General features: G+C 38.0%; 2 protein-coding genes and 1 pseudogene across 5 annotated transcripts in view; 1 reads left to right on the forward strand and 2 right to left on the reverse strand.

Annotated features, from left to right (window-relative positions):
• gdap2 (ganglioside induced differentiation associated protein 2) overlaps positions 1-267 on the reverse strand; it is a 51,158-nt gene extending 50,891 nt beyond the window's left edge. Inside the window, exon 1 of one of the 2 annotated variants that reach the window (XM_057852331.1) lies at positions 119-267. The gene's annotated coding sequence lies outside the window, so the exon portion shown is untranslated. Of the gene's footprint in view, positions 1-113 lie in introns of both variants that reach the window. The other variant, XM_057852330.1, reaches the window with a different exon arrangement.
• A 4,253-nt stretch (positions 268-4,520) lies between these two features.
• Positions 4,521-5,213, reverse strand: LOC130926856 (serotransferrin-like; annotated as a pseudogene).
• An 8,612-nt stretch (positions 5,214-13,825) lies between these two features.
• LOC130927144 (inactive dipeptidyl peptidase 10-like) overlaps positions 13,826-23,043 on the forward strand; it is a 109,733-nt gene continuing 100,515 nt past the window's right edge. The window contains exons 1-2 of one of the 3 annotated variants that reach the window (XM_057852733.1): positions 13,826-13,955; positions 14,020-14,114. In XM_057852733.1, the coding sequence (XP_057708716.1) occupies positions 14,058-14,114 (57 nt within the window). In that variant the 5' untranslated portion in view covers positions 13,826-13,955; positions 14,020-14,057. Of the gene's footprint in view, positions 14,115-23,043 lie in introns of all 3 variants that reach the window. The other 2 variants (XM_057852734.1, XM_057852732.1) reach the window with 2 other exon arrangements.

The following is a 23,043-nucleotide window of genomic DNA, read 5'->3' on the forward strand; positions in this document are numbered from 1 at the left end:
ATTCCAATGATAACTTTTTATGTCCTCAAACAACGAGTGTCTTATTAGACGCTTTGGTGGCATACACTCACGAGAGAACCGTGGACAATTTAAAAGTTTATATGTAAACGTACCTCACCGGATGTGGTGACCAGAAGCGGAGGAGGTGTCCACATCAAATATAAAAATATCTCCAGACTCGAATCAAGATTACGCACTTAATTAACAGGTTTTTTTCCCCCCACGGATAGCCGTCATGCTAGGTGGGAGTCACATCAGTGTACTATAAAGTAGTTTAAAACCCAAATGTACATCCGGTTTCTACTTTCAAAGTACAAATCGTGTCTTCTTACAATGGCGCGGATTTTAACTAGCCTTTACAATAATCGATATTAAAAATATAGCGTATGGTGTGTATTTTTTGTTGTTGTTGTTAACAACCATACGACTGCGCTATAAATTAAGGCCACTTGCTAGTGTTAAACTAAGAGACGCTTTTATTTTGTAAACGCATAGTTGTCTTGTTTACAGTTTATGCAGTTTTTTGACACTAGTCAGCTGAGTAACATGTCCGGTTGTATCTGCGGTGTTTGGGGAAGTGGCTGGGTATTCTTTCTATGCCAAAGCTACTGAAATATTAATTAAAAAGCGGAACCTAATGCGGGTATCATAGTCAACTAGTGTTGAACCACTGGTAGTTAAAAACGCTAGTGGACCGTTTGATGTCTTTCTGGACCCAGGGAGTCGGGAATAATGCAAGTGGAAAATTCGAAGGACATCGGTTAATTGATTTAAAATATCCAATATTTAAGAAAATGGCCGATTTAATATTTACCATTTCTAATTTGCACGTTTAAAAAATATAAAGGCCTATATACATACACCCACACATATACATTTTAATGTTGACAAAGCCCATTTGTTGGTGTTAATCCACAAATAAAATAAGGGTCGCTGTTGATCGTTTACCGATTATAAACTGTCAAGAGCATTTGGCGGACTTCAATATGGCATCGGAATCCAGTGGATGTTACTTGCAATGTATTGGACTTTTCGGAGGAAATCTGAGTGACTTGTAGGATGGTACTGCTGTGTAGCGTAGTGTTGTGTCGGTCGCGAACGAGTCGTTCTTTTTGAACGAATCGTTTGGAGGAACGAGAGCAAACTAATCACCTTCTGCTCTGATTCGTTCTTAAGGTACAGTTGTACCTTGACGTACGATCGCTTTGACACACGATCTTTTCAACATCTGATGTAAAATTTGACTCGCCATTTGTTTCTACATCCGATGACACACTCGAAATACGACAATTTACGACAGCGTCGCAGTTCTGTTTCCCGGCAAGACGGAGGCACTGCGGATTTTCTTTTGAGAGAAATCAACATGGGCTCCAAGAAGGTTAGTGCAATGGTGAAAAAAGGTGTCGCTTACCATTGAAATGAAGATGGAAATGTGCGCGTCTATGAACTGGCTTGACAATACAGCCTTAGAATGTCTCCTATGTCAACGGTCCTCCTCCGACCTCTGTTTGCCGGTCTATTAGTTAAGGTGACAATTATTATTGTGGTAACATCGGCAAGGAAGTCCCCAGTTTCGTCAGGTTTTTAATCATTTATTTCAGAACTTGTGCAGCACAACACGCCTTCTGTCCCCTGTACGATACACCAAAAACAACAGGACATTAAAAGTGAAATTAAAATCTCTACCACACGCAGCTATCTCACTGTGACGTCAGCCACGCGGTGCGTATAGGTCAGTGTTGTAATCTTACTTTAAAAAAGTAACTAATTAGAGTTACAAATTACTTCTCCCAAAATGTAATTGCGTTAGAAACTCAGTTAACTGAATGTTAGAGTAATTAGTTACATGGAAAAGTAACGGGTGTTACCTTTCATGTTTTGGTTTTTTTTCCATCCCCCCACCCAAAAACAAACAAACATAGAACATAAACATAAAACATCATCTTTTAGTTTTCAAATGTTTTTGTGTGTCATTGAACTGTCTAGCTGCGGGGATTTGCATCAAAATACACGAGCGCTTTTATTTCCAATACAAAAACTCCAAACACACACTGTAGGCAAAATAGAACGCTTTGTAGTAGCCTAGCAGTAGTACGGTACGTAAACTATCCAATGTGTGCGTACTGCCTTTGTGCACGCCTTGTGTGGAGAAAAAGCGCGAGCCATTTGGACCGAAATGGCTGTTTTTGGATTGGAAAAAAAAAGATCCTCAGCACCCCCTGCTGTGAGTGACTTCCAGCGTTCCTGATCACCTTAATACTGATTTGCAATGAAACAGTATTTTCATGTCATTTTTTCCCCCGAGTGTTTTATTTTTTCCGTGTCAGAGCATGTCGGGTGTTGGTTGGAGTGCAAATCTGACAAATTAATGTGGAGTCCATCCGTCCATCCTGTGCTACTCAAGTGCCCCAAAACTAAACACACACAGGCACGGGGGTTGTATCTAGTATATGTCTCCATTTTCTTAACAGACAAATGAGAGTGGAAAGGTGACATTGTAGTGACCAGTGTTGTTAATCTTACTGAAAAAAAGTAATTAATTATAGTTACAAATTACTTCTCCCAAAAAGTAATTGCATTAGTAACTCAATTACCCGAATGTAAGAGTAATTAGTTACTTGGCAAAGTAATTGGTGATAATTTTTTGTTTTTTTTCCTCAAAAAAAAAAAAAAAACATTGGCCACACTATGTGAAGTTTTTTTGTGAAGGTTTTTGGTACAATTGGCCCGAGCCCAATTCTTTACCCTAATTTACCCTTCACCCTGAATCAACTGTTAAAAGTTGTTAAAATTGCTCCCATTATTGCATTAGTTCCCTTCTCTCTACTTTCGACAAATGAAAGTTATAAAACTATTTCATCATTTAGATTCAAGTCAAGATTTTGCCGATTTAGAAGTATTTGAGATAAAAAGTTACTTAGGTTCGTTAGGAAGGTTCTCTACAAAAGAACAGTAATAAAAGGTCTACTGCTTTAAGATGGCGGCTGTTTACTAATGCATCTAGTGCCGTGTCTGTCATTTTGCATCTAGTTATATCTATATATAGTATATGCATTGTTAATTTTACTTTAAAATAGTAATTAATTACAGTTACAAATTACTTCTCCCAAAAAGTAATTGCGTTAGTAACTCAGTTACCTGAATGTAAGAGTAATTAGTTACTTGGCAAAGTAACTAGTGGTAATTTTTTTTTTTCTCAAAAAAAAAAAAAACAAGAAACAAAAAACAAAACAAAAAAACAAAACAAAAAACAGGTCACACAATGTGAAGTTTAAAGGATTTGGGGGACAATTGGCCCTACCCCAATTCTTTACCCTCCACTTAACTAGACACAAGGGTATTGCGATAACTAGCTAGTAACCTTTGCTATGTGTGGAAGTCATTTAAAGTTGTGAATCAACCGTTAAAGTTGTTAAAATTGCTCCCGTTATTGCATTAGTTCCCTTCTGTCTACTTTAAACATGTGTAAGTTTTAAAATTGTTTCATCATTTAAAGATAGATTTAAGTTAAGATTTTGCCGATTTAGAAGCATTTTAGATTAAAAAAAAAAAAAAAGTTACTTAGGTTCGCTAGGAAGGATCTCTACATCAGGGCCTTCCTGAGAGGTCTACTGCTTTAAGATGGCGGCTGTTTACTAACGCATGTAGTCCTTAAAACATGTTGGCAATGCAGCTGTGTCAGTTTTGCATCTAGTTCTATAATATGATATCTACCGTGTCATGTGGGCGTAGTTTGTCGGTTATGGCTACAGTCAGGTATTATTGGAGCCACCTAGCATCGCGGTTGCAACGGCGTCTTCCCCACTGCTGCTCTGCTCTCGTCCCCGTGAGTCCGTTTCTCTCAGACTTTTTTTATTCAACCAACTTAGTAACGCATAGTAACGCACGCCTTTCCCGCCTCAGTAACGGTAACGGCGTTGCCAAGATGAGAAAAGTAATTAATTAGATTACTCATTGCTGAAAAAAATAACGCCGTTAGTAACGCCGTTATATTGTAACGCCGTTATTCACAACACTGGTAGTGACCACTACCTCTTAACAGAATTCACCTAGGGAACTTGTGTGGGGCATGTTGTGTTCCTGGGGGGAACTATTTGGCCGTGCGTGTTTCCGACAGAGTGACGAGAGGCTGAGCGGTCTAACACGGCAACGCAAAACTTAACGAGCTACGCCGACTCAACAACATCATCCGCTTCAACATAGTGTAAAGAGCAAACTATTCTTTCTAGTCAGCATTTGATCTGAGATGAGGGGACGACAGCGGGGAGCTGACTGGATTGTTAATTTATTAATACCAGTGCAAAAATTACATTTCAATATGATCATCTTAATACTGATTTGCTATCAAACAGTTTTTATGGCAGGGAAGCCTACAGCTGGATGTTCCAGAAGAGAATTTATAGCATAAAGCAATTTAACTCTAAAACAAGCGTAAAACTGCAGTGACTCCTTTGATGAATTAGTTTCTGACAGTGGTAATCTTTTGGTTCTGGAATTTATATCCATCTCAGTCAATTAAGTCAAAACATTGCAGAGCTGGGCTCAACCCCTAGACAATTAAATGACATTGAAAGGTGCATGTTATACATCCTGTATTGGCAGTCCAACACAACCATAAAAAAAAAATATATATATATTGACGTGTACTTACTGAAGTCACAATCGCCACTTTCTTTATAAATTATACCCATGGGAACATTCCAGCCGGCGTTTCTGCCATAGCCCGTATGGCAGGACCTCCTTCCTCTCAGGCTGTCCCAGGTAACCCCAGAATTCTTCTTAGCCATCGCGACAGCATAGGAGGAAGAAGCTGACGCTACACATAACAATCACAATACTGCCATGAACTCATTCCCTGTAATGAACCCATACAGTATGATTGCTTGTCTAGATGTGCCTTGGGGATGACTGGCATCCAGCCCTAGCTGTATCCAATTTTTTGTTTAGAAAAGAAATACTAGAAATATAGCTTACCTCTAGATGTGTTGCATTTGACTGTTGAGGAAAATTAAAGCACAACTGCAACTTCAATTTTTAAAATCTGATTTAACTTCATCATACTGCTCCAACATGGCTGGAACCAGTCCACACTGTCCAGCAGCGGAGACCTTGCCTCCATCCACTGCCATTGCATCAGCCTCATTACGCTGGAGACTAAATTCAAAGCGCTGCTTGAAAGTAGAGTGACTGAATTCCCGTCGAACTTCTGGCATGACTCAAACTTGTCATGTTACTGTATGATGAAATCACCCAATTATGTATTCATGTTTTGACATTGTGGATCTTTGAAATGCCTATTTTGGTGTACTGCCGTACTTCTCAAATAGAGGGGCGCGCTGAGCGTAGAGCATGTGACCTCAGGGAACATACTTTTGCTAAACTAAAATAAATTGCATTCAGTGGTGCTCTCATTTTCCAGAGTGCGCGTTTTAACCAAACGAGTACACAGCAAAGAGACGAGGAAATATGACGAAGTGTATGGCTTTGACTTTTCATACAGTGGGAGATGAGGAAAGACTAGTCTGTTCACAGTGTCTAAAAATGTTAGCAGCGGACAGCAGGAAGCCAAATTAAGACTTCACTTAAAGACATATAGACCCCAATTACATTGATAAGCCGCTTGATTTTTCTTCAGCGATGATGTCCCCCGTGGGTGGTGGTGGTGGTGCGGTGCATCCCCTTATCCCATACCTGAAGGCCGGTTGATGGGGGCGCGGGTGGCCCGTGGGACCACCCTGGATCACTGGAGATTGACGATGGCCCCTTTGCTGGGCTGCGGTAGGAGGGATGGGCTGCGATGGCTCGCCCCCCGGATTGGCTGGGAAGGGTACATGACACTGGGGCGGTATCCATGCAGCATCTCCACTCATCTGATCATGTGTTAGACGGGACTCACGCATGACTAAGTGACATTAGACACACTCAAATAGATAACCTCGGTGTCAGGATTAGCGATGAGACAGCACAGAATAGGATGCCAACATACACTCACAAGGGATTCACACAAATACTGGGTTCTATACCACATGGCTAATTTATGTACACTTCACCCCTCTCAGTTACTTATCTCTCAGACCCCCCCCCCCTTCTTTAGTTATCAGGCCCCCCACATCATGTCAACCGGATATAAAACTAGCTAACAATAGCACCAACATATTCATTATTAGTTAGAGTAGGCGTTAAATGTATTTCTTGTTGTTGTTTGTGCTTCTCTTGTCTTTCGCTCCCTCTTTTCTTCTTTTCCCTCATAACCCCTTACTTGTTCGCTGCTTTGTCCTAATAAACGATGTACATTGAATGATCACAATGGATGTATGTCATACTCCCATGTGATACATTAAAATTGTTCAGATCAATCGGACACTCAGATCTCCATTCTTCGTGTCAAGCAGCTGAACAGCTGATAATAATAATAATGATAAAAAAATAAAATAAAAAAAAACCCATATGGAATTCATGATTCTTTGGAAGGGGATGTCCCAGATAGCAGACAGAGACAGAAAAGAGCAAAATATTAACAAGGTATCCATATGATTTCAGGGCAGACAGCAGTGTTGGCATATAGTGAGGATTCCAGCCTAATTGGGTTATTTTCGAAGACTCTTTTTCAACAGTGATTTCTATTGACAAACATGTATTTCTGGCATTTATTATAAGCAAAACATCAATGACTACACTACAATGTGTCTCCAACTGTTGATTATTTTTTCTCTGGTCACAAAATTACATAATACAAAAAATACAGTATTGGCCCGAATATAAGACGGCCATGATTATTAGACGACCCCCTCTTTTTCAAGACTCAAGTTTGAAAAAAGACTTTTTGGACACCAGATTCATTTTTATCAGAAATAATTACAGTACATCTGAAACAAATGATTATAACAATATATTTGAGAAAAATGCGTTATTTTGCCTTATTCAAATCTTAATACTTGAACATATAAATATGTAAACTAAAGTGCAATCACATTCGTAAATGAATGCCTTCTGGTTTTTGAAATGTAAATAAACCAATCTATTGTGATAAAACAACAAAATTGCAATAACTGCATTAACCATCAAAGTGAGGTCTAACTGTAACTGTAGTCTTGAAACAAATCTGAATAAGGAAAACATTGCAATAAAATAATGCAAACTGGTTAAACGAGAGTAGCTGAGATCTGTCATGACAGAACATTACTCCTGAAGTTCAGCATTCGCTTCAATGATATCTGGCGCCATCTAGCGTCGTGAATGGGTATGACCCCGAATATAAGACAACCCCCACTTTTTCAGCCTTATTTCAATGCTCAAAACACCGTCTTATATTTGGGCCAATACAGTACTCAAATACAAGTAAAAAAAGTATTCATTGAAAAGAATACTCAAGTAATGAATAACATTGTGAGTAACTGCTTAAAATGTCCGATTTTTTAAAAGTTTTTTTTTCTCAGCACAACTTCATCTATATGAACTGGTATTATTATACGGTACTATAGCATATTAGATAACTACATTATGGCAGAAATAATCAAATTCCGACCAGAACAACACTAAGACCCATCACCCATCCAAAGACCCATCGCCCATCCAAAGAGCATGAGTGCTCTCTAGTGGAGAAAAAAAACACTGTTACCTCTAACTTGTATGATAGAGTCATGTGTTTATTGTTGCGTCATCTCATTGGTGAAACCAGTAGAGCTACTGTCGGTTTTCCCTTGCAAAAATAAAGGCAATATATAGAATGAAGAGTAAAAATGTACTGACTCTAGTGTAACCCAACGTAGTGGAGTAGGAGTAGTGTTTCTTCTTCACAAATCTACTCAAGTAAAAGTAAAATGTATTGTGTGATAAAACTACTCCAAGAGGTACATTTTTCTTAAAAGGTTACCAAGTAAATCTAATGGAGTAGATGTAACACGTCACTACCCACCTCTGACACTGGCATACGGTATTAGAATTTACAACGTTACAGTGTGGCCACTGATTCTAACATCCCACACATTTCTTGAAACTTTTTAGAGATGTGCTGCTCTTTGAATTCAAATATGGACTGTGAAGTGTTGACACAAAATGATCAAACCTAAAATGCCAATGAATCTCTAAAGGTTTAAAAATAGTTCAACAAAAAGACAAAAATAAACCTAAAAATATCAGGCTTTGAAGGAAAAAATGAAAACAGCACAGTGGGTAAGTGTGTAGCACATCTGGCTTGCAGTTATGGTATCAAGGCAGTGGCAAAACACATGTGGACGGCGTCTTGAAGCGATGAGCATAAACGGGACCCCCCCGAGTGGAACATCCAACTGTGGGGGGGCTAGCGGACAATTATTTGTGGGACCCTCTACGCTTTCGCCCATCAAGACAATCGTCGAATAGATTAATCTCTAATTTTATTTGGATACATCGGAGACCAGGAATAAAGTATGCTACACTTCAGTTGACTAAAGGAGACGGAGGCATAGCTTTACCATTCTTGGGAAATTATTATAAAGCTGCACAACTTGGAAAGAAATGGACCAAACACAAATTCATGTTCCTATCTCATCAGTACTTGGGAACAAGGTATTACTGGCTTTTTATCTGGAAGTTTCTACTTGGACTAGAGGGCCACTAACAGTCTGGCTTGGTATACTTAAAAATAAGAATATTGAGAAGGATGCAAAGGTTTTACGGTGGCCAGCGTATGATACAGACTTTACTCCTGCAAAAACTGATGGTGGTTGTAAACACTAGCATAGGCATCACTGCCTATTGGTCAATCTCATCAGGAGGGAACCTTTACTGCCTCCAACAACTTGTAAACAAATATGGTCTACGGAAGGCTGAATTTTGTTTTTGTTTATATCTTCAACTATGCCATTATATAACATAAGCATTTTAAGTGAACATGACAGACACCCAGTAACTACTATCTTTTTGGATGCTTCAAGAGGCACGCTTACTAAAAAACACATCTCTAAAACATGTTCAATGCTACACAGGATGAAAAACCTGACCATTACATACGTCAAGCTAAGGTGGGAGAGGGAGGTGGGAATAGAACTTTTTTTAATGAAGACTGGTTAAATATATGTAAAACAACGGCAACTACATCTATCTCTGACTTATGGCGTGAATTCACATGGAAGAACACAGCGTTTTCTTTTTGTTTTTTTGTTTTTTTAATTTCACCGAGAGTAAAGGAAGTACAAAGCAAAAAATTCTGAACATGGTAAATGTTGGAGGAAATGTGGATGTTCATCTGTTGGCCTCTTCCATATTTTCTGGGAGAGCTCCTCTTTCTGGAGAAATGTAGCGATGGTTGCTGAGAAGATTTTGTGTTTAAAACTAGAAGCAAGTTTTAATGTTTTATTTGGGTAATATCCCAAATGGACTCACAAAACGAGACAGGTACCTCCTACAGATACTGCAAGCTGCAAGCAAGAAAACAATAACTCGGAAGTGGTTGAAGGAAACACCAACTACCGTCACTGAATGGATGGACACAATACATGAGATTTCGATTACGGAGCAAATTACCTTTTTTTCTAAGGCACTCAGCTGAAAAATATAAAAGATACTAGGAGAAATGGAAACTTTTTCTAATTTTAGGGTTGCCATGCCGCTGTTTGCATATTTGTTTAGACAAGCCCTAGATGGCTTTTTTCCTCCTCTCTTTTTAACTTACTTATTTATTTTATTTATCTTTGTCGGTCATTTTGTTATATTTGATCCTCCTCACTGCTATTGCTGAAAACAAAGAACAAAATAAAAAAAAAAAAAAAAAAAAAAACAAGACAATCTTCCGGTGTGGGTGTATGTGGGGTGGTGGGATGCGAGTGGAAAACAGCCCAGTGCCTTGCAGTGATATTTTAACACTTAAACACAATATTACAGCTCAGTGTATCATCATACAGTGGTATCAAAAAGTATCTGAACCTTTTGGAATTTCTCACTTTTCTGCATAAAATCGCCATGAAATGTATTCTGAGCTTTGTCAAAATCACACGGGTGGAAAAACTGTCCGATTTAACTACAACCACCCAAACATTTAAAGGTTTGTATTTTAATGAGGGTAGTAAGCAAACAATGACAGAAGGGGAAAAAATAAGGGATTTGGAATAAGGGAACCATCACATTTAATATTTAATATTCCACATTTATTATTTTGTGCCCCACCCCCCCACCCCCTTTGGCAGCAATGTCTTCAACCGGACGCTTCCTGTAGTTGCAGATCAGTCTGGCACATCGATCAGGACTAATCTTGGCCCATTCTTCTCTACAAAACTGCTGTAGTTCAGTCAGATTGCTGGGATATCTGGCATGAATCGCTGTCTTTAGGTCATGCCACAACATCTCAATGGGGTTTAAGTCTGGACTTTGACTTGTCCACTCCAGAATGTGTATTTTTTTCTTCTGAAACCATTCTGAAGTTGATTTACTTCAGTGTTTTGGATCATTGTCTTGTTGCAGCATCCATCCTCTTTTTAGCTTCAACTGTCTGACAGACAGCCTCGGGTTTTCCTGCAAAACATCTTAATAAACTTTTAAATTCATTCTTCCATGAATGATTGCAAGTGGTCCAGGCCCTGAGGAAGCAAAACAGCCCCAAATCATGATGCTCCCTCCACCATGCATCACGGTGGGGATGAAGTGTAGATGTTAGTGAGCTGTTCTGTTTTTCCTCCACACATGATGTTGTGTGCTATTCCCAAACAATTCAATTTTGGTTTCATCAGTCCACAAAATATTTTTCCAAAATGTCTGTGGAGTATCCAAGTGGCTTTTTGCGAACTTTACACAAGCAACAATGTTTTATTTTTAGACAGCAGTGGCTTCCTCCGTGGAGTCCTTCCATGAACACCATTCTTGGCCGTATTTTTACATATAGTTGATGTGTGCACAGAGATATTGGACTGTGCCAAGTCCTTAGCAGACACTCTAGGGCTCTTTTTTTACCTCTCTGAGTATTCTGCGCTGAACCCTTGGCATCATCTGTGGTCGACGGCCACTCCTTGGGAGCGAAGCAACAGTACCAAACTCTCTCCATTTGTAGACAACTTCTCTGACTGTCGATTGATGAACATCCAGACTTTTAGAGATGCTTTTGTATTCTTTCCCAGCTTTATACAAATCAATAATCCTTGATCGCAGGTCTTCACACAGCTCTATTGACCGAGCCATGATGCACATCAGACAATGCTTCTCATCAAGACATTTCTTACCAGGTTTGTGTTTTATCGTAGGCAGGGCAGCTTAAAACCATTTGTTTTTTATTTTATTTTATTTATTTATTTATTTATTTTCCCTTCAGGCATGACAAATCCAAACAAACATACAGCATTTATATGTGTTTACAATTAATTCAACCCGAAAAGAAAAGGGCTGACGGGAGAAGCCGAAGCTTATTGAAACCTGTCCCCAGTATACCATAAAGGACGCAGAAAATATCAAATATCAAATTTTTGACATTCAGATTTCGTAATGATCACAAGTTTTTTTTTTTTTTTAAATAATAACCATCCCCTCTGATTGTTCATTTTCCCAATAGTCCATAGTCGATCGATGTGCTCGTTATGTTGATTAGATCCAGTAGACTAGTTCATAATTTAGTACTTAGTTTATTCAGTTGATTCGATCCAGAAGATAGGGAATAGCTGAGGACCGATGGTAGGCCGTGTCCGCCACACTCCTTTTGTTGACTTAATCCTCGTCACAGTTTTTGTTCCTTGCTGACTCCCGACGAACATTCATCTCAAGGTTGCGCAGCTTCGTAGTAGGTTGCATCGCAATTTCGGTTGTGGACTCATGGCCTGGGGGACTTGCGTCGCTAGGTCCTTCAGAAGGACCGTCCCAGCGATCACTGTCCCACCTGGCACAATCAGAAGCTGCCAGCAGCGCACCATAAGGAAACATCCTCGATATCGTTCCTCTTCGAGTGTGGTCAGACACAGCGGCCGCCATCTACCCCAGCTATCCTCCACAGTATCCAGACGTAAAAATGTTTTCCAGGCAGGCGCGTTGTCCAGGTTCTGGCAGGACAGTGGCCAATCGACCAGTCCCATGTCGTTACAAATTTGAAGAATTTGAAGTCAGTTGTCTGTGCATTTACAGTCAACAAATGATATGACCTTGTGAGTTCTGTTTGCATTGGCTTTGAGTTCCCTTTGGGTTTTTTTGTGTTTTTTTTTTGTCTTCCATTGTTTTGGGTACACTCGGCTTTGCTTCCAGCTTTGAGTTGCCACCCAGACATTATTTAACATTTGTACAAACCAGACATTATTTAACATTTGTACAGTTCTTATTATGTCCGAGTTAGCTTGAGTCAGCAACATAATTATTTAATGAGGTTTGTTTATACCTCCTCTTAAAAACAGCCAATGACCCTGAGCTGGTCACTGCAGAATCTAGTTTGTTCCAAAGCTTTACACCAGAGTAAGGAACCGAAAATGATTTTAGTGTTGTTCTAGCGTACTTAGGTTTAAACACATTTTCTCCCCTCAAATCGTATTTCGATTCCCTAGCCTGGAAACGACTTTGCAAGTTATACGGAAGGCTATTAGTTGAGGCTTTGTACATCATCTGTCCCGTTTTGAAATTTATTAAATCATACAGCTTCAATAACTTGGATTTGATGAATAACTCATGTGTATGTGCTGTGTATTTTGCCTTATGAATAATCCGTATTGCTTTTTTTTGGATGACCAACAGAGGGTGTAATCGAGATTTGTAGGTGTTTCCCCAAATCTCGGCGCAGTAAGTCAAATACGGCAAAAACAGTGAACTATAAATTATATGGAGGGCCCTGTGATCTCGTAGATTTTGAGCTCTGTAAAGAATGGAGACGCTCCTAGCTAATTTATTTTTCAGTTGTCTTATATGTGCATTCCATGTTAATGAATCATCAAGTATTATACCTAATACCTTGTGTTCTCTAACACGTTCAATAGCCACCTGGTTTACTTGAATGTCTAGATGTTCTTTCAGACCTTTTTTGCCAAATAGCATATATTTAGTTTTACTAAGTTTTAGTGACAGTTTATTGGCATTGAACCATTCTTGTAGCTTGCCTAATTCCTCATTCACTTGTTGGGTCATTCTGTTTAGGTCGTTACCTGAGAAAAAGATATTGGTGTCGTCTGCAAAAAGCACCATTTTTAATATGCTGGATACCTTGTATATATCATTTATCATTAATCAGTGATTGGGCCACACCTGACTTAAACATTTTACGCCCGCAAACCGGGACCTTTAGAGGCCCGGGTTTGAACACACCCCCAGCACAACCTAAGTTCCGCCCCTGTATCAAGGGTTCAATCCCAGGCTCAAGCTTTCCTCTTCCTGAGTGCGACTTAAGAGAAAAAAAATGAGAAGCACTGTTCTACAATGATCAGAGCTACTGCATGTTGACTTTGACTGGAAGAGGGGTTGCACAAATTCATGCTTTTTAGACGGTGTCATTTGTGGGTTGCGTTACGTGCAAAGTGTTTTGATACAGCTGCAGCCATATAACCTATGTAATTATGTAACTATAACTATACCTGAGTTGAGAGTTATTGTGTAGAAATCTTCAGGACCTATGAACAGGAACTGCATTATATAAGACATTGGCACATGCAAATCAAGCTTAAAAATTTAAACATTAAAAAATAACATTGATGATGGTAGAGAATCATTTAAAACCATCTTTGGCCATCTGCCTTATCTTGTTATGCAATCGGTAGTTTGTAAAGCTTTTAGTTCTAATCCCAAACAACTGTTCTTCCATGTATGTTTGGCAATGCAAAAAAAGTTACAGCAGTTTGTTTTTGCTCATATTCCATTGTTTCATCTCTTTTAACGTTGTGTAACTATCTCATTATGAATAAACAGATCTTGGACACACACACGCACGCATCTACACCCACTCACAAATGTACACTCACACACACACACAGAAAGCATCACTGGCTCAGAAACCACACGTGATATGGAGAGAGCACAGCGCTGAAGTGAGTGATTTCAATCCACGTCTTTCATTTACTGTTTTCATTCCCTATATACATCTACCAGCAGGTGCTTTACAGAAAGGAGTCCATCCACAGGGCTAAAAAATGAACCAAAGCGCAGGAGCCGCGCAACACAGTCGGAGATACTCCAGTGATGAGAATGTAAGTACAGACTTTCCTCCTACTTTTGCACTTCTTACACTCTCCCCATTTCAAACAATTCCTTTATAAAAAATAGCTCCTTAAGATGCTATCATCAAATTAAGATGCTGCCATCAAAATCCTCCCATTTGCCTGTTTTTGCTACTCAATCAGTCCACACTATAATACAGGTGCATATTTTTTAACCCTGCAATCTAAAAACCATGGAGCAGAACTTGTTGTTTGAATTCTTTTATTTGATAACGAAATATGAATCATATAAATAATTTTAGTCACTCCAGGCATGTCAAATTTTCAATGAAGGCTCATGACTTGAAAAACTTTGAACACCATATACAGTATGACTGTTACATGTGTGTTCAAAATTATTCACCCCTCACTGCAATATAGTATTATAGCAAGTATGACATTTTTTTATTCATCTTATTCATATTCCAAATAAGTTAAGAATGAATTGGATGAGCTTGAAGACAACTGTGTAGTTCAGTATTTAATTTTGATTGCAGATTTTCTTCTTGTAGCAAATACTGTACACTTTGTAACAATAAGTACTCGGATTTTGTCCTGAATCTTGTCGGTTGACCTATTTTTGTGCATATTATACTATTAATTGTTCGTCTTATATGCAGTTAAACGTTTTGAGAGTGTAAAACGGGGCCTTTACATAGGTCAAATATCTTTTTGAAGAAAAGTCAATTATTATCATTATTATTTTTTAATTTATCTCAGGGCTCCGGACCATTATTTTCTCCCTAGAGCATAATATCACCCAAAATAAGATTTTCAGGGGTACATGATGTATATTTAAACTAGGGCTGTCAAAACTATCGCGTTAACGAGCGGTAATTAATTTTTTAAAATGAATCCCGTTAAAATATTTGACGCAATTAACGCACAAATGCTCCGCTCAAACAGATTAAAATGTTAGCACAGTGAAAGGTGTACTTGTTGTGTTTTTTGGAGTTTTGCCGCCCTCTGCTGGCGCTTGGGTTCGACTGATTTTATAGGCTTCAGCACCCATGAGCATTGTGTAAGTAATTATTGACATCAACAATGGCGAGCTATTAGTTTATTTTTTGATTGAAAATTTTACAAATTTTATTAAAACGAAGACATGGAGAGGGGTTTTAATATAAAATTTCTATAACTTGTACCAACATTTATGTTTTAAGAAGTACAAGTCTTTCTATACATGGATCGCTTTAACAGAATGTTAATAATGGTAATGCCATCTTGTTGATTTATTGTTATAATAAAGAAATACAGTACTTATGTACCGTATGTTGAATGTATATATCCATCTTGTGTCTTATCTTTCCATTCCAACAATAATTTACAGAAAAATATGGCATATTTTATAGATGGCTTGAATTGCGATTAATTGCTATTAATTACGATTAATCAATTTTTAAGCTGTAATTAACTCGATTAAAAATTTTAATCGTTTGACACCCCTAATTTAAACTATTTTGCAAAGCAGACAGCAGGATTTTCGTTTGTTGAATCTGACTTGGGCTGCACAGTGGTGGACTAGGAAGCACCACTCCGCAAAGTTCTGAGATCAAGGAAAGGTTAAATCCTGGCCTTCCTCAGTGGAGTTTGAATGTTCTCCATGCGAAAAAAATATTCATGTTCAGAACTAGTATTTTTCTGTTTGTTTGTTTTATTGCTTGATCACATTTTAAGTGGAAGCTATAAAATTCCATTGTCTCATATTTAAAAATGTGTTTGAATTTACCTTACGCTTGGAACCAACATAGAAAAATACAGTGATTCCTTGTTTTTGCAGTTAATGGGGACCCGAACCTGCCACGATAAGTGAAAAACCACGGCGTAATACCTAAACTAAATAACTTTTTTGTGTTCAATGTATTTATTCAGATCTAGCATTGGAGAAAGATACATATAAGACATGTTTTTTCACTTTTTTCCCAAATTAAAAAAAAAATATATATATATAAATATATATTTTAATAAATGTTTTTTAAGCACTTCAAATGTAATAACATAGACTTCATCATGATATTGACGGGACACATTCCCCAGACACTGCGCCACGCCCTCAAGTAGGGGGCCGTCCCACATTCCGCTTCAGTCAATCGAAGTCGGCCGCAGTCATTCTCAAACACATGCAGCGATCCATTGCCGGATTTAGGGTGAAAAAGTACAAAAGCTATACCGCATACAAACAAGGATTGTCTCAGGAGTGATTTGTTCGAGGATTCAAGGTAATTATTATATTTTTCGTACTATGAATGCAATTTCAAACGTGAAAAAAAATCCATTGGAGAAATTAAAAGCTATGGCATTGGAGTCATAATTCGCAATATTTGCGTAAAATAAATGCCAACTGCCCGTTTTTTTGCTTTTAACCAAGAATTGTGACTGTTTTGCTTTCATATCTATAAAGAATTCAGGGATTTAAGCATTTATTCACAAGAAATTTCAATGTAAAAAGCTCTTTGTGGTCATAAGGCGGCGCCACAGTGGCTTAAAGACTCGATGCACATTTGACATATTTACGTAAAATAAACGCCAACTGCCCGTTTTTTTTTTCTTTTGCTTTTAACCAAGAATCGAGACTGTTTTGCGTCCATAGCTATAAAGAATTCAGGGATTTAAGCATTTATTCACAAGAACTTTGAACGTAAAAAGCTCTTTGTTTGTGTTTCCACTCGGTCAGCTTTGACGGAGAAAGGCCCCCTATTAATCGCCCCCGTGCCCCGTGTCCCGGCAATATATTATGAAGTCTATGTGTAATAATTTAGATGTTTCAAACATGTTAGTGTCCCACCAAATTATTTTAAAACAAGAATAAAGTAATGTAGTAGAAAAATGCTTGGCTTTATTAAATGCTTTATTGAGTGAGTCCACTCAAACTGCTCCCTTATACACAATGAGTTGCCACAGCAACTGTATAACACATGCACATGGAGCGCTTTGAAGTCCGGGCTCTGGCAAGATCAAACCCAAACATTTGTCAACATTGTTAACTTCAACTCCAGTACATGCACGGGCTGAAGAACAAAGCGCAGGGAGAGGGAGGAAGGGAGCGAGAGTTAGACTACGCAATCGGCTTGGGACAGGTCATCTGTATTATTATTATTATTCTTTTTAATTGAAAAAAAAAATCCGCAATGGACTGAGTGCGCGAAGTTTGAAGCATGAAGTAGCGAGGGATCAATGTATCATTTGTAAGTATTGTAATATACTGTAAGGTATGATATGATGCGATACGATAAGAAAGTTTAAGAATATTATGATATAATATGAAAGTTTAGGAATATTGATGAAAAATACATATGTTTAATAAAGTTTTTCTGTGTGTTGAGGGGATATTGGATTTCGATTTCCATTATATCAACTGTAAATTTCTCATCAATTCAATTGCACCTAGCTGTACCTCTTGCTACTGATTTCTAAAGCCAAGAATGACAACGTGTCATAATATGGGCTCTGCATGCTTGTTTATTCTTCTAGTTGTTCAATTGTCACCGTTAAACAAATTCTAACAATTCCAACTTTTTTTTTGCTCCTTTCAACCTTCAAGCATCAGTTCAAAGAATTGAACAGGAAGTATAAGCTCGATGATGACGATGCCTGAATTGAAAGATAAATGAATAGATCTCAGCTTTTTCTCCTGACATGACATTCCAACATTTATTTTGGGTCTGTCTCTTGTGAGTGCATACTGTTTTTGTTCTCCTCAATGAGGTTGTTTTTTTCCTGGAGAAATTACAAGCGCGGCCAAACTAAAAATAGCAGAGAAAAAAATACATCTGAAGAATGTAATTAATTGGGCTGCATTAACTTACTTCCTGAAGAGCTGATCGAGTCTTTTTTTTTTTTGTGCAAATTAGCAGAAGCATCTGGACTTGACATTAATATATAAACATGTGAGAAGAAAATCAACATTTCAGCAAAAATATTGGGACACGTATCTGTGATGTGTTTAGTTGCCCAGACTTCTCCTAGTACATCATTTAATAGTCTTGAATGTCAAGACTCAATTTCAGATTGAGGTTTGCCTGTGGAAAATACATTTGTAATCTGAGGCATTGTTGTTAATCTTACTTTAAAAAAGAAATTAGTTACAGTTACTAATTACTTCTCCAAAAAGTAATTGATCTTGTAACTCACCTCATTGTAAGAGTAGTCAGCAAAGTAACTGACTTTACTTTTCAGGTTGTACATGTTATTACATTATACATTCTATAACGTCTTTCACATTAAATATGTTTTTATTAACTGATTAAATTCTTCATTTAAAAAAACAGTCATACTTTTTACATCTTTTTATTCATTTTTTTTCTCCTAAATTTCACCTATATAAGAGTTTACAAACTTTCAAATGCTGTAAGAAAAAAAAGCCTTTTTGTTTTTCCTGTTGTACTGAACCCACACCGAGCCGCGACATATTTGTATCATCACACCCGTAATATATATGGATATATTTTTCAATACGTACTCTAGGTGAGGCTCTGAATCGCCTGCCTCTCTTGTCTTTAATCTAGTTGTTTTGATTAAAAATCATCACACAAGGTTCACGGATATGTTATTCATGAAAAGTTCAGGGCAAGTGACTAGTTTTGGTAATTAAAAAAAAAAAAAACTATTAAAATTGTTATATTGTAGCATCTACAAGAACTATGCTAACTTGGTGATGATAATGCGCACTCAACAGGAAAACAGTACATAATTTTCATAAAATTGTATCCACCTGGATGCCACAAATTGTATGTTAAAAAATGTTGCCCGAGAGTTTAAGATGACGCGCGCCACACTAAAAGTTAATGCTAATGAGAACGGGAATGCTATGCTAACCTCCGAGCCACATTGCCAATCATCATCGCGTTTGCAACGGCGTCACCACCCCCTTCCTTCCTCACCCCTCCCTCTCTGCATGCTCCAGGGAAAGCAGGCAGGCAGATGTGTGACAAAATCAGACAACTTGCTTCATTCAACCAAATTGTAGTAACGTACCCCTTCACATCCTCAGTAACGGTAACAGCCTTGCAAAGATGGGAAAATTAATTCATTAGATTACTCACTACTGAAAAAAATTAGGCTCGAGCGTTTACGTCACAGCAGCACGGGATCGTGCGAGATTTGCCATTGCGGAAGCACGTCTGCATCACGGGACATTTAAACTTAACGGCACAATTCAACTACGAGTGCCAAAGATGGAAAAATGTAGGGAAAACTTGCCAGTTCGAAACAGAGACAAACTTGTTACCACGGCGAAGGACAGATATGTGAGCAATTTTAAGGATGTGAACAATGTTGACCCTCACGAGCAAGCCGAACACAAATGGAATAAAGATGTCGACAAGCTTCCACCACTACGCGAAATGGACATCATGCTGTATTTAGTGTTTGGTATATGTTACTACACTCATCAGCAATTCCGAAACTACAAATCGCTACAATGCTACGAACAGTTTTGCTGCGGATGGGTGCAGGATCTTCACTTTATGACCATAGCAAACAGCAACACCATCTTTCTAGCAAAGGTAGGCAATGTGTGTTTACATTAGTCTGTGAACACGGATGTACAAATCTTTTGCTGCATAAAATGTAGCCTGTGTACAAATTCTTTGCCACTCTCTCACGTCAAAATATTACAGCTTTGTCATTTAGCAACGACATGAATTATGTCTTATGAAGACAATGCACATGTATGCATGCTAGTTGTTTAGCTGTAGCAATAGCTAACAACAGGCCGACTTAGGGCGTAAAGTTACTGAAATTTGCGTAAGCAAACGAAATTAACTTACCGGAGTGGAAGTGCATAGAGCAAACTCAGTGTGTAACTGGAGAATCAAACGTTATGCCCTTCCTTCTGATCGAGGCCACCCATGCCATTCTTCGACGTTTGGTAAGTTCAGATATGAGCTTTCCCTCGCCTTTTCTCCATGTAGGGATCCGGAAGAAACTCAATGGTGTTCCGTCGAGCTGTACATTCTCCTTTCTATTCGATCGGTTGTTGCAATTCTTTACCGCACAATAATTTCCGACCATTTTAAAAGAGCGACATGTAACTTGAAATGCCTCAGTTTATGTTTCTCGCTTCCACAATGGCGATAGCGGCGGAAACCTCGCGAGTGCCACGTCATACGCTCGAGCCTAATAACGCCGTTAGAAACGCAGTTGTACTCTAACACCGTTATTAACAACACGGATTAGAGGTTAGATTTACTCCGTTACATTTACTTGAAAAACTTTTTGAGAAAAAATTACTTCTAAGAGTAGTTTCACTAAGCTATACTTTTTACTTTTACATGAGTAGATTTGTTAAGAAGAAACGCTACTCTCACTCCGCTATTTTGGGCTACACTAGAGTCGTTACATTTTACCTCCTTATTCTACATATTACTTTTACTTTTTTAAGAAGAAGCGCTACTCTTACTCTGCTACTTTGGGCGGCACTAGTCGTTACATTTTTCCTCTTTATTCTATATATTACCTTTACTTTTTTTTTTTTGCTAGATATGCCAGCAGTAGCTTTACCAGTTTCACCATTGAGACGTCGCATCAATAATCACATAACTCCATTATACTAATCAGACTCGAGCTTGCTGTTCTATGATCACGCTGACCTGTTCCACCATGTGGTGTCTTTAACCCTTTCACTACCGATTCTTTATTTTTTGAAAATAAATAAATAAATTAAAAAATGATAATAATAATCATAATAATAATATAAATAAAATCAAAATTGCTATTATTTCTATGCCCACTGCGATTTTTTTGAAAACGTGAGTGAAAGGTTAAAAAATTAAGTATTTGACATAGAGCGCTGCCCTCAAAATGACTCGAAATCACAGATTTCAATCTCGCTTTCTGTTTTTATTTGGCACCAATTGACCACGGAAAACCGGAGATATGGTAATTAATTTCATAATAGAAACTATGAAAGAACTATTCACTATTCAGCTATTCAAAGTAGGAACTATTTTCTCCACTAGAGGGCACTCATGCTCTTTGGATGAATGATGCTTGCTTTCTGTAATTTTTTTCTCTCTCGCTGGAATTCAAATTTTTTTTTTTGCATTTCTTAATATGGTTATGTAATGGGTTTATTGTACAGTATAATAACAAAAGTATATACAGATAACTTTGTGGTGGGAAAAAAATAACATTGTTTGAAAGAATCAAGCATTGTAAGCAGTTTCTCACAATGTTACTCATTTGTGAGTATGAGTAGTTTTACTTTTACTTGATTAATATTATTTTGAAGCAACACTGCTATTACTTGAGTCAAGGTTTTGGCTACTCTACCCACCTCTGTTTATAATAGTTTATGATCCGATCAACAAGAAAACCAAAATGCTCTCAAACATACAATTGTGAAGCTGAGAAAGGATTCAAATCCTGCCAAGCCATTTGGAATGGACAGGGCACATATATAGAAACAACTTTTCATACTTTGATTTTACACTTCACATTCACGGAGAGAACAAACTCCAAACAGGCATGCACATTCCCAATGCCAAACACACAGTATATTCTATCTATGGTTTTTGAATTGGATAGAACAGTCATTTTGTATGAATCTTTGCTTGGGAAATCAATTGCATATGAACTTAGGAGAATTTTCAGTGATAGTGGCGCTATGATAGCGCAAAATATAATGCTAACTCAAGCGCTTAAGAAGGTAAACCACGTGTTTTAGTTTATTGTTCAATGTGCTGTTGTTTTCTGGTTTCCTTATCTCCCAGGCACACATTCTCTTGAACAATATTGATTTCATTACACATCAGTTTCCATCTACACTATTTATTTTTATCCTATGTCCTTCATTGCTCCTCCATTTAAATACACTTAATATTTTGCAGCGTATTTGAGTTGTCACCTGGCAACACTGTCAGGACTGAAACATTCTGTAGCCTATGTTATGCTTTGCTCCATTAAGTATACAATCACAATGTGTTTCCTATAGGCATTCATGCTCTAAAAGATGGGCTTTAAGGTTTAGTTGGGGGAGGTGTTGCAGAAGCAGCTGTTTAATATGCCTCAGTGCAACGTCATTATGATAATGAGCTTAGAATGGCTTTGAAGATCAAAACGTTCTTATGGAAATATCCACAGAGGGTTGTTTTGCAATCTGTGTACATGATCATGAATAATATGTAATTTATGCATAAGATCACGCCTTCACCAGACCAATTGAGAAAAAATTGCCACATTATAGACATGATAAGGGTTTTATATCTAAAACTAGTGCACGGCAGCTTACTGTATCTTGATGATCATCTCAAGGACTTTCACAGGTCACTAGGATCTTGCAGCTATAAATTTAATCGTATAGCAGCAATTTCTCGAGGACCGACCTACGTATATATGCTTATATATATCCTGTGTGTACAAACGTATGTGTGTGTGGGTGTTTTTCATGGAATCATTTAGTGGCAGCACATTTCATACAGTGGGGCAAATAAGTATTTAGTCAACCATTAATTGTGCAAGTTCTCTCACTTGAAAATATTAGACAGGCCTGTAATTGTCAACATGGGTAAACGTCAACCATGAGAGACAGAATGTGGGGAAAAAAAAAAAAAAAAAAAAAAAAAACATAAAATCACATTGTTTGATTTTTAAAGAATTTATTTGCAAATCATGGTGGAAACTAAGTATTTGGTTTGGTCAATACTAAAAGTTCATCTCAATACTTTGTTATGTATCCTTTGTTGGCAATAACGGAGGCCAAACGTTTTCTGTCGCTCTTCACAAGCTTTTCACACACTGTTGCTGGTATTCTGGCCCATTCCTCCATGCAGATCTCCTCTAGAGCAGTGATGTTTTGGCGCTGTCCAACTCCCTCCACAGATTTTCTATGGGGGTTGAGATCTGGAGACTGGCTAGGCCACTCCAGGACCTTGAAATGCTTCTTACGAAGCCACTCCTATGTTGCCCTGGCTGTGTGTTT

This window comes from Corythoichthys intestinalis, chromosome 12 (genome assembly GCF_030265065.1).
Source record: "Corythoichthys intestinalis isolate RoL2023-P3 chromosome 12, ASM3026506v1, whole genome shotgun sequence".
Classification (NCBI taxonomy): Eukaryota; Metazoa; Chordata; class Actinopteri; order Syngnathiformes; family Syngnathidae; genus Corythoichthys; species Corythoichthys intestinalis.